Genomic DNA, 12231 nt, shown 5'->3' with positions numbered 1-12231 from the left:
CTTGATTGGTGCTGTTAATCTGATCCAGTCAGGGAGCCCTGGCTGACCAATATAAACAGAAGTGTCACAGGTTCCATTCGCCCTGAGCGCTGCGTCTGAGGATGTCAGGCCAGTGTCAAGGACTTTGCACATGTAAATAAAGAGTAACTTGGTGACAGGATACTGGCCTCTGTGGAATTATTCCATAGATTTACGTCACTCTTCCACTTTCAGACTCACATTATTATTATTTAAGAACTTACTATGAACTTTCATGAACAGAATTAGTTTCAGTAATAATATAATTCCTGCAAAACTTCATATACCAGACTCCGATCTGCAGTATCTTGTCATCTAAAATTTGAATCATATCTCACTGATATGTATAGTTGCATCTGTTTGTTTTCTTCCTTTTGTGTAATAACTTAGTTTTTTTTTGTTAAAGAACATCTGTACCCTTGTGTGAATGTGTTTTACAAGCTAACTACTACATTAACCAACCCTAAAAATTAAGTATATAATGATGTATTAAGTCAGGTTTTATTTTGGATCTGACTTGATAGCATTGCCATCAGTTGGGATCATAACAACGTGATGAAGATATGTCCAGAATCCTGTTAGTCTTGAGTGCCAGGATTTTAACCCAGCACCAATGAATGAATGGTGATATACTTACGAGGCACAACTGTATGGGATTTAGAAAGAAACACCCATACAGTATTCCCAGGCATGGGCTGCACTTGTTCTTCTGAGTAGTTGGGTTTGAATGGCTCCCGTGAAGACATTTTAACAGTTTCCTTCAATGCATCTTGTAAATGGTACATACTGCAACCACAGTGAAAGAAGTTAATGTTTAAGGCATCCAATCCCTCCACCACCAAGGCTCAATAGCAGCAGTATATAGTATCTACAAGATGCACTGTAGAAATTCACCAAAGATCCTCAGACAGCGCCTTTGAAATCCATGACCACTTCCATCTAGAAGGACAAGGGCAGCAGATATGAGAACTCCACCACTTTCAAGTTCCCATCCAATCCACTCACCATCATGACTTGGAAATATATTGCTGTTCCTTCACTACCACTGGGTCAAAATACCGGAATTCTGTTCCTCAGGGCGTTGTGGGCCAACCCAATACAGGTGGACTGCAGCATTTTCAAGAAGGCAGCTCACCACCAACTTCTCAAGGGCAACTAGGGAGGTGCTATAAATGCTGGCCAGCTCACATCCCACAAAGGAATAAATAACTTCAACAGGTATCAGTCAAGTAGGTTTTGTCTTGAATAGTGTTGAGTTTCTTTGTGTTGTGGAAATACACTAGTCCAGGCAAATGAGGTGTGCTCATCAGTCCTTGATTTGTACCTTGTGATGGTTTGATGACTAATGTGGCAGGAAGTTGTTATTGTATTTATGTAGCTGCTGCAGTCAAGGTTCTAGTCAAAATCATTGTTCAGTCTTAACTCTCATGGGATAGAAAATAGATTATTATTCATGTTCTTTTGAGCTCATTCTTCGGTGGTAGGTTAGGGATTTGAGAGCTCCTGATTATATAATTAACAACGGATGTGTTTTATGATTACCATGCTGATGTCACAACCTTTGTTTAATTGATTCTACAGATACAAATGAAAGATTTTGAGTATTTTGAAGAAGATGGCTGTATTTATAGAAGACATCAGAATGGTGAGTCTTTAATAATCAACATTGAAACCATACCAGGATAGAACCTAATTGAAGCCATTCAAATATTGAATCAAGAAGAGCCTTTTAACCTCAAGGATATTGGTTCAAATCTGTCTGTGAGGCTTATCACCAACAAGTTTATGATGGCATCGGAGAATGATTCATTCAAGTGAATCTTGGGAACCAGTCTTGGTGTGTACAGAAATAATAATTATAACTATAGCAGGTCAATGACAAAATATTTGAGCACTCAAATTCAATTTATTTTGTTCTTAATAGTCTGTAAAATCTAATTTCCACTGCAGAAACTTTATTAAATTAGTTTTATGAATTAAAATTAAGTTGAAGACATTTCTTTCTTGGAAAATTTGAAACTTTTGCTCCTCCTAAAAGCACACACTTGTGTTAAAATGCTGCTCCAGAAGTGACAGCATTCCAATATCATTGCAAGTGATAATTTTTTTAATGCTTGATTCCAAAAAATCTGGTCACCTTTCAGAGCATCACAGACAAACATTATCATGTTGTTACGATTAGTCAGTTTGATTAACTAGGACAATACTCCCATTTCGAGACCTCTTATAAGGAGGAAAGATCAGCCCTTGTTCTTCCTTCTGATCAATGATTACTGTCCACAGACTCCAGTGGAAAACTAGATCAACTTTAGGTATCAGGTTTATAGTGATAATTCCCACATTGTTCACTATCTAGCCTAACCCAATAAGAACCAAGTGGACAAGATACGGTAGGCTGCCAGCACCAGTAAGAACATGAGTAGCAGAAAGGGAGAAATAACAAGAGAGGTTATCTAACACGTGTACTACTTCCTAGTTATTAAGAGATTTTAATTTTTGCAAATATAATCTGCTCTGTTTTATGCTAAATATTATTTCAAGTTCAACATAATTGGCCACTCCCATAAACAGACCTCACATCAACTGCAATTTGAACAGCATGTTTTCTGTCTAATTTCTCTTATGAGTTTTTGAAATCATTGAACTTCTTTCAGCATGCATTGAACTCACATCTGCAGATAATGTTGATTTGATTCTGTTAGCCCCCATTTATATTCCTACATAAAATGGCCCTGGGAATGCTTCACCAGCTACTTGGTTAAAAACTTTAGCGTTCACATTTAAGACCCCAAGTCAATTAGATTTACAGACTGAGTTGGGAGAATCAATATGTGCAAATATTTAAACACACATTTCATAAAGCACAATAGGTTTATCTTAACAAGCTCAAAAGAAATGAGACTCAATTAAAAGCAGTGGTTTCGTATTTATGGACATAAGCTCACGTTTCTGGTTGATTGGGCACTGACTCTTTCTTCAGTCTTCCTTTCTGTGTAATAAACCAATAAGAATCACTACTTAATCTACTTAAAATGACTAATTATTGAAAATAAATCAATCCTATAATTGGGAAACATAAATTTCACTCCTTACCCTGGCTTCCTCTATCAGCGTTTTCAGGGAGGTCTCAGAAAAGTGAGGGGGAATCAGAGGCCATCCCTTCAACTTATTGTTAGTGCTAAAATTTGTTTTGTAGGTGGATAAGCTTAAAAAATGAAATGGGCATTTTAAACAGTGGTGAAAATTGCATACGTCAAGAGGTCAAATTCCTAACATAAGAAAGAATCAGTGATTAGTTAAATGGAAATGAGATCAGAAGTTAAAGTGTCCTGAGGATGTTACAGGGTTTTTACAAATTCCCAATATGTGATTCATATTGAAAATATTCAAAAATTGAAATATTACTGATTATTGATTTTATACTTCAAAGAAAAATATGGAAAAGGAACATGCTACAGTTACAGAACTATTCCCACTATATTAATACATTGTGCTGCATGTATGGTGCGGAATTCTGTGATATTGATTAGAAATTAAATACTTCGGTTCTACCTCTATATTGAGGTTATGTTATTTATGCCCAAAGGTGATCAAATTCCTGAAGTTGTCTTATCCTTGGATCAGCTGCAGTTCCTCCGAACAGCGGAAGCTCAATTTCAACAGATCAGAGTCTCACCAAATCAGAAGTATTTGGCTTCAAGCATAAGTTCTTCATCAGATAAGTCTACTTGTATTGTGGTCAAGCTTGGTCCTAAGCCAGAGGTGGTGCATGTTTTGTCAAGAGCATTTAATTTTGGTGAGTCTGCCACATTGCATCATGGCTTCACATTTCCAACAACTTATTTAAGTTATTTGTTTTTTTTCATGTTCTACGTATGAGACGGTAAACTGCGGATCAATTTCTATGTGCAGTAAGTTAGCTGAGGGTTACAGATTCTAACATATTAATCAAAGACAGAGAGTTTTCTATTTGTTACTGCAATATTCCAATATCAATAAAGTCATATCAACTAATCATTCATTCCTTTGCTGATACTTCAGTAAGACAGTTCCTGAATTTTCAGAATCAGGAGACCTCCCAAAATGACGGATGGGACCCAGATTGGATATCCAGAGTTCCACTCCCATTTCTGACAGATCCTATTTTCTCCGGAGAAGGAATTTGGATGTGATGGGATGTGATTCTATCAGAAAATCAAAACATAACAAGGTCATTTGAAATTAGCACTAATTTTAAACTGACCCCATCTTTGTTTTGCCGGAAGAAAGGCCTTCTCCTGCAGTGTAGGAGTTGCAGATCTCTAGGAAAGTTGTAAATGCCCTTGAGGGCAGATTAAGTTTTTATAGAACAGTCAAGTTATTTTAATGTACAGTCCATTACGAGTCCAAAAGTCTGCCTGTGTATGTAAGAGTTTAAGAAAATTTATTCCAGCAGTTTCAGGAGCTATATGTTGACATTAGAGATCCTTCAAAGTTACACGGCTGCACCAAACATCTCTGTAGGCAATCACATGCCACACCGTTCACAACATTGATTCCCAGTTCCAGAAGTCACTGCCAAGCACAGATCTTGGACATCCATGCAGCTGAAAACAAAATTAGGAAAATCAGTGGTTTACATAACACTCAGTGCTATAGTTATAATAATTATATAGTGTGAAGTTGCCGGTGTTGGACTGGGGTGGACAAATAATTATATAGAACATAGAACTGTAAAGCGCAGGAAGAGGCCCTTCAGCCCACAATGTTCTACTGAACATCATGCCACATTAAACCTTCTGCCTGCCCTTGGTCCATATCCTTCCATTTCTTGCAAATTCATGTGCTTATCGAAAAGTGCCTTAAATGCCCCCATTGTATCTGCCTCCATCACAACCCTGGCAGCACATTCCAGACTCCTACCACTCTGTATAAAAAAAACTTCCCCCTCATGTCAGCTTTGAACTTTCCCCCTCTCACCTTAAATATATGCCCCCGATTTATTAGATGTTTCAACTCTGGGGGGGGGGGGGGGGAAGGTTCTGGTCTTATCTATACATCTCATAATTCTGTAGACTTGTATCATGTCTCCTATCTGCCTGCACTGCTTATTTATGACAGGCTGTTTTCCACAGTTAACATTATTGTCCTGGTGAATTATAAATTCACATTTGTTTGACATTTTAAGGAAGTTATTATAGAATGAGCAATTTTTGATAAATTTGTTAACTTCACAAGGGTTTAAGTACTTGAATAAATTTGAATGTATTGAATGTGTTTTAATGAATGGAAGATTTTTTTTATTTTTATTTTTTAAAATATTGAAGCCGATAATAGATATTTAGGACTTTGCTTTATTTAATCTCAGCATGGCTGCTGAAATCTGAATGGTGGACTGAATGAGTTTATGAAGAGGGGGATGTAAGGGCAAAGAGAGGGCATAAGTTGACACTAAATTGGAATAACGGCATTAGCAACCCAGGGATTGGGTGGAAGAGGGCCAATGAACTGTCACTAAGCTGATATAGGAGTCATTAGAGGGCATGGGTTGGCACATATAGGCGTAATGGTTGGCAGTGAGTGATGAGGACTGGAAGGCAGCTGAAATAAAAATAACACCAACAGCCGATATGGCCACCTCCCAGTCTGTCCAGGACATCTCCATTTCACACATGGCCCTTCATTTGGGATACTTTCCCCCAAGCCATGTGTGGCAAGTTGGGAAATTTCCCACTCCCTCTACCCAACTTGTGATAAAAGAACCAAACCAAAATGTTGCTATGAAGATGCAAGCATAATCCTAATTAATTTTGAATGTGCTTAGGCAGTTTCCAGGTTCTGAACAGGTTCCATTCTTGAGTCCATTCACAAGTCGATTTGTATGCAAGTCCAAACACAATGCAGAACAATATGAAATGGCAATTCAAGAACAACAATAAACACTCATATGTTGGATCTTTGGAAATACACTCCTGTAGACTTTGTAAGTCGAAATCCCCTGTACACTGCAACACGTTTTCAAGACTTCTTCCAGTGAAGGTTTTTCAAATGCCTGAAATTAGAGTTAATATAATTGTGAAATAGACCAGCAAAGACATCAGTCTCAACAAACAACGGAGAGAGAAACTGGAAAAGACGTTTGAGATGGAGGTGAAGGTAGACCTGGTGGTTTTATCCAATTTTACTGGGTAAGTGATAGGTTTTGGAGTCAAAGAGAATGTAAGCAAGGGTGAGATGGGGAAGTGGTTAGACATTAGATTGGCTGTTAATTAGATGTGTAAGGAGGTGAGGCTACATGAACTGAGGTTAATGGTTTGCAGTGTTTTGTGGAGGATGAGATTACACAAGAAAAGTTTTTGGACAAGCTGTCTCCAAGTGAAAGTTCAAATCTCAGGTACATCATCCATTGAAGAATCTAATTGAGATTTAAAAGAGAGGAGATTTTGGTGAAGAAGGTAGTTGCTAATCCTTGGTGTAATAAATAATGAGATCTTAAAGAGATGGTAAAGTGCAGGGTACCTGAGGAAGAGGATCTGTTTAAGGAAGGGGAAAGGCTAAGATTGAACTTTGAGTAGATGGCCACAATAAACTGTGGGAAATTGAAAAGGATATTCATTCATCGGCAGTTCTTCGCAGACAATGATGACTCTCTTCCACCTTCAGAATGAGTCTGTAGGTGACTGTACGCTTGGCTTCTGCTTTTTCCCGAAGTCAAGTCTCAAGGTGTTTGATGCCTTCCGAATGGTCCTCCTCCAATTTGGGTAGTCTTGGGCCAGTGATTCCCAGGTGCTGTGTGAATGTTGCACTTTGCCTGTGAGATCTTGAGGGTAATACTGAAGCACTGCCTGTGCTCACCTGGGGCTCACCTGCTATCTCAAGACTGGGTATACAGCACTTGCTTGGGGTGTCTCGTGTCAGTTGTGCGGACAACATGCCAAGTCATCGTAGCCAATCACAGGTAGTCGGTGCCTCGATGTGGGTGTGTTGGCTTGATCAAGGACAGTGGTGTTGGTGTGTCTTTCTTCCCATCAGATTCTCAGAATCTTGTACAGGCTAGTGTTGGTGGTACTGCTGCAGTGCCTTGAGGTCTCTGCTGTAGACAGTCCACATCTCCGAGGATGGTGGGATAGTAGGGTGGGAACCGCCACAGTTCGGTAAACCATGATCTTTGTGTCAGATCTGATCTTGTCATTCTCGAACACCCTTTTCCTCATGCGGTCGAAGGCTGCATTATCACACAGGAGGTGGTGCTGGATCTCTTCATCAATAGCTGCTTTGGCTGACAATGCCAAGCCAGGATGATGGAGGACCTTTGTTTGCAGATGTTTCAGAGTGAGACCTATGTTCTCGTATGCCTCTGTGTCGGTGCTGACAGTGATCTGGAGTACATCCTCTGAGATTGCACATATACAAGCATCATCTGCATTCTGCAACTCGATGACACTGGTTGGGGTCTTAAACAACAAGTAGCAGTCCATTGCAGTCTTTGTCAGAAGATAGATCAGGCAAGCCAATATGTCAATGCACTTCTTCTCTATTTAGGCCCTTATTTTGAAGAAATGCATTATCACAAGACTGATAAAGGTGTTAGATTTGATGTATGGTTGAAACCGAATACAAGAATTGACAAGTCATTGTGAAGTCAAACCGTGCTGCAGTTTCTGTTAAGCCAGCAATATTGAGGTGCAGTTCCAAACTGAACTGAACCCAGATCCAATGTAGGTGGTGGCCTAGTGGTATTATTGCTAGACTATTAATCCAGAGGTCAGGTATTGTCCCGGGCACCTGGTTTCAAATCCTGCCATGGCAGGTGGTGGAAATTTATTCCAATAAAAAAAATCTGGGATTAAGAGTCTAATAATGAATAATAACCATCTGGTTCACTAATGTCCTTTAGGTAAGCAAATCTGTAATGCTTAACAGTCTGACCAACATGTGACTTCAGACCCACAGCATGCATGGTTTACTCTCAACTGCCCTCTGTCTAATTCGGGATAGGCAATAAAGACCGGCCTGGCCAGTGACGTCCAAATCCCGTGAATGAATTTTTTTAAAATACTTCAATATGTGATGTTACCCTTTTTGAGATTTGAATTTTCATTTGGAGCCAAATCCTCCATATTGTCTTTGCAATTTCATCCTCCACAAAACACCACAAACCCATGACCTCAGGACAACATGTCAGTTCTGAAAACAATCATGGGACCCAAAATATTAATATTGTTTTCTCTCCACTGATGCTGCCAGACCTGCTGAGTTGCTCCAGCAATTTCTGTTATTGTGTTTTAGATCTGTACTACTTGTGCGACATTTTGGGCTTCTGAGATTTGTGATACTGAAATAGATACAGCACCATCGAGTTAAAATATTTCGTTCAGAGTTTTAATATGTACTGACTTTGTAGTGTACGTCGTTGGCTTTAAAATCAGTCAGCAGCATGTTATTTATTACAGAATGGGGTACAGACAATAGCCTGTTTTACACCAATTTAGAAAAACTTCGGTCCCATCAAGTTTTGAAGCTTCTACTTGAAGATGCAGGTGCAACATCTGAGATGGTTTATAAAGAAAATGACCCAAGGTAACATAGGATACAATAAAAAATGCTAATCAGATTTCTGTTATAGACATGAACCTTCATCAGTTTCATTGAGTCCATTTATTGTGTTTTCTCTCTATTCAAAACTTCCAGTATTTGCATGACTTTTTACATAATGCAGCCTATTTGAACAAGTCAATATCTATTATATATTAGAATTCCGTTTCCTATAACACTATGTACTGCTGTGTTTGTGGTTCACTAGAACTATCTAAGGTAGACAAAGACCAAATGGGAACAGGAAATGCTTTATTGTATGTACTGTCAGCTCCACAGTCTATTTTAGACTGCCCCTCCAGCTCCCACCTCTGGTCACGTGACCCACACTCTTAAAGGGGCAACAGACACTCTACTACATATATAATACCCCTCTCCCCTTTATTTTAGTACTCCCCTTAACAATATGTGTATTTAATCTTAGCTATAGTGCCTGTATAATAGTTAACATATGTACATCGTCAGGATATCTTCAAAAAAAAGGAGAAAGAAAACAACCTTTCTGTTCTTTACATTGACACAATCAGTCTCTAAGGGGATGGTGGTTCCGGGAAGACCATCTCCTCGTCTCAGGAACCTTTTCCAGTGTAGACTCCTCAGCTCTGATGAAGAGTCATCTGGACTTAAAACATTACCTTGCTCGCTCTCTATGGATGCTGTCTGACCTGCTGTGATCTCCAGCATTGGTTGTTTTCAGTACAGGTTCCAGTATCTGCAGTAATTTGCTCCTTCAGGAAGCTCCTGTTGTTCCATAGGTAAGCCACTCTCTGATTGGCTACTCCCCTGCTATTGTCTCTTGCCTGGGTATTGAGACACATGAGTCGGTCGAGACCAGTTCGGTATTCTGAGGGACTCCACCACCCCATATTGGTGAGGTGTGGCAACCAGCTGGTCAACATGATCTCATTACAGCACTGGGCTGCTTAAGTCCAACATGTTGACTTCTTGTGACTACTCTTGCCACACCGGCAGCATTCAACAGTTGGTACCACACTCTGCAGAGTTTGCATTATTTTATGAACCCAGACATCACAACTCAACTGGTGAGGTTTGCTGGCAGCCAACTCCATTGAGGTAGCAATTTTGAAAGCTGTCCTGAAATCCTGATGTCTCCTTACTAATTGCTTCCTTGGATGGCTTTGTGTCAGAGGCCACAAATCAAACAGTTGTGTAAGGCATCTTGGAAGAACCCTCCAAATTCACAATGTTCTGCTAACCACTTTAAGGTTGGTGATAGACTGTCCTTCCCATTTATAAAAACATAAGGTTTGCGATCATCAGTGGCTTTGGTGCAAAATACCTCCCCAACACTTTGAATAGTTCCTGATATGTCTTCTCTGCAAGTTTCTCTGGTTGCACAAGACTCCATAGAATCATGAGGGTTTTTTTTTCCCAACAGTACTCAAGAAAACCGGTGCCAATGTGTCTTCAACTACTTTTTTGCCTTGACATAGGTATCAAAACATTCCATGTACAGAGTCCAAAATGTTCTGTCTTCATCAAACGGTCCCATGGCTCTAAATTGGCCTGCCATTTTGTTTCCGGCCACTCAAGTCTACTAGCTGTTTGTAGCCTGAGTCCCCTAGGTGAACACTTTGCATTGGCCATTCTCTTGCAGATTGTGTTAGCATAATGTTCTTCCCTGGCATTGGCTGCAGCCCAAGTCTCATCACAACAGCTGCTCTTCAGCGTGTACTTGGTGTTGACCACAGCCCAAGTCTCCTCATGACCGCTTCCCTTGAGTTACCCCTACTATCTCGTGCCATTTTCACAGTCAGGGCAATGTCTTTCCTACCGACAAAACAAAATGGGGTTCTCACACAGTTTATGGCCCAATCTAATTCTCACAGCCATTTGTTGTGTTTGTGGTTCACTAGAACCATAAATAGAACACAAGATAGGCGATGGGTAAAGTAGAACAGGGATTACTTTGCTGTGGTCCTCTCAACTCCACAGTCAGTTTTAGCCCTTTTAGCTTCTGCCTACAGGCCACATGACTGGGTGCCCTGAGGGGGCAACACATACCCAATTATATACATAACATGAATTAATCCAATCTCAACAGAATAACCAGCAAATTATTTTAAGCGTTCCTTCTCTTTGTGTTGATGTTTCTAGGTTTTTTGTCGAACTGGCTAGCACCAAGGATGGGAGGTTTATCACTATCAATAGTAACAGCAAGAATAGCTCAGAGGTCTGGTTATTTGATCGGATGTATCCACAAAATAACCCCAGGATTGTGCAAGAACGGGTCTCTGGTGTAGTATATCTTGTGGAACACCAGAGAAATCAGCTATATATTCTGACAAATTATGGTGCGACAGAAGAATACAGAGTAAGTTTTAAAGAAATGTAAGCTACAGATCAATAACTATCAACTTACTGTTAAAAATCACACAACACCAGGTTATAATCCAATAGGTTTATTTGGAAGCACTAGCTTTCATAGTGCTGCTTCATCAGGTAGTTGTGGAGAATAAGAATGTAAGACACAGAATTTATAGCAAAGGTTTACAGTGTGATGTAACTGAAATTATATATTAAAAAAGACTTGGATTGTTTGTTAAGTCTCTCATCTTTTAGAATGACCATGTTGGTTTCAGTTCTTTCACAGGTAAATCACAAAACATTTTTTTTAGAAGTTACATTCTCAAGTGAATTAGATTAGATTACATTACATTACATTACAGTGTGGAAACAGGCCCTTCGGCCCAACAAGTCCACACTGACCCGCCGAAGCGCAACCCACCCATACCCCTACATTTACCCTTTACCTAACACTACGGGCAATTTAGCATGGCCAATTCACCTGACCTGCACATCTTTGGACTGTGGGAGGAAACCGGAGCACCTGGAGGAAACCCAGGCAGACACGGGAAGAACGTGCAAACTCCACACAGTCAGTCGCCTGAGGTGGGAATTGAACCCGGGTCTCTAGCGCTGCAAGGTAGCAGTGCTAACCACTGTGCCACCGTGCCGTCCACTTTAACAATTGGTGTTATGTCAGCCCAGATAATGCATTCAAGGTGTGAGCTGCCCTGTGTGAGACTGTCTGTCCATGCCACAATGGTCAGACTGATTCTAATCTAAAAAATTGATTTACAGAATTTTACATGGATTCATGCAGTTTTTAAGCAAAGTAAAATGTAATTCTGCAAGTACAAGTTCACCCCACATGCATATATGTGTATGTGTGCATGTGTGTTCGGGGAGGGTGGAGTATGAGTGTCTGTGAGAGAGTGTGTGTGAGTGTAAAGGGGTAAAGTCTGTGAGAGGGTGTGAGCATATGAGAGAAGGTCTGCGTGAGTGTGTGTGTGTATAGTGCAATGGGATCACCTGTAGTGTGACATGAATCCAAGGTCCCAGTTGAGGCCATACGTTTGGGTACCGAACTTGGCTATCAGCCTCTGCTTGGCCACTTTTCGTTGTTGCCTGTCCCGAAGTCCGCCTTGTAGGACGGTCACCCGAAGGTCCAAGGTTGAATGTCCCAGACTGCTGAAGTGTTCTCGGACTGGGAGGAAACACTCCTGTGTGTTGATTGTTGCGTGGTGTCCATTCATCCGTTGCCGTAGCCTCTGCTTGGTCTCGCCAATGATCCGTTTTTTTAGATTAGAAATCAATCTGACCATTGTGGCACAG

The 12231-nt window shown here is 40.3% G+C and overlaps 1 protein-coding gene across 2 annotated transcripts in view; it reads left to right on the top strand.

Annotated features, from left to right (window-relative positions):
• prepl (prolyl endopeptidase like) overlaps positions 1-12231 on the top strand; it is a 51740-nt gene that overhangs the window by 9260 nt on the left and 30249 nt on the right. For both annotated transcript variants that reach the window (XM_087991273.1, XM_043695644.2), the window contains exons 3-6: positions 1600-1663; positions 3605-3814; positions 8451-8577; positions 10711-10927. In XM_087991273.1, coding sequence (XP_087847399.1) covers positions 1600-1663; positions 3605-3814; positions 8451-8577; positions 10711-10927 — 618 coding nt within the window. The remainder of the gene's footprint in view (positions 1-1599; positions 1664-3604; positions 3815-8450; positions 8578-10710; positions 10928-12231) is intronic.

This window comes from Chiloscyllium plagiosum, unplaced genomic scaffold, assembly GCF_037043375.1.
Source record: "Chiloscyllium plagiosum isolate Xiang-an unplaced genomic scaffold, Cpla_swu_hap1 HiC_scaffold_10, whole genome shotgun sequence".
NCBI lineage: Eukaryota > Metazoa > Chordata > Chondrichthyes > Orectolobiformes > Hemiscylliidae > Chiloscyllium > Chiloscyllium plagiosum.
This window is presented reverse-complemented; position numbering and strand designations above follow the sequence as displayed.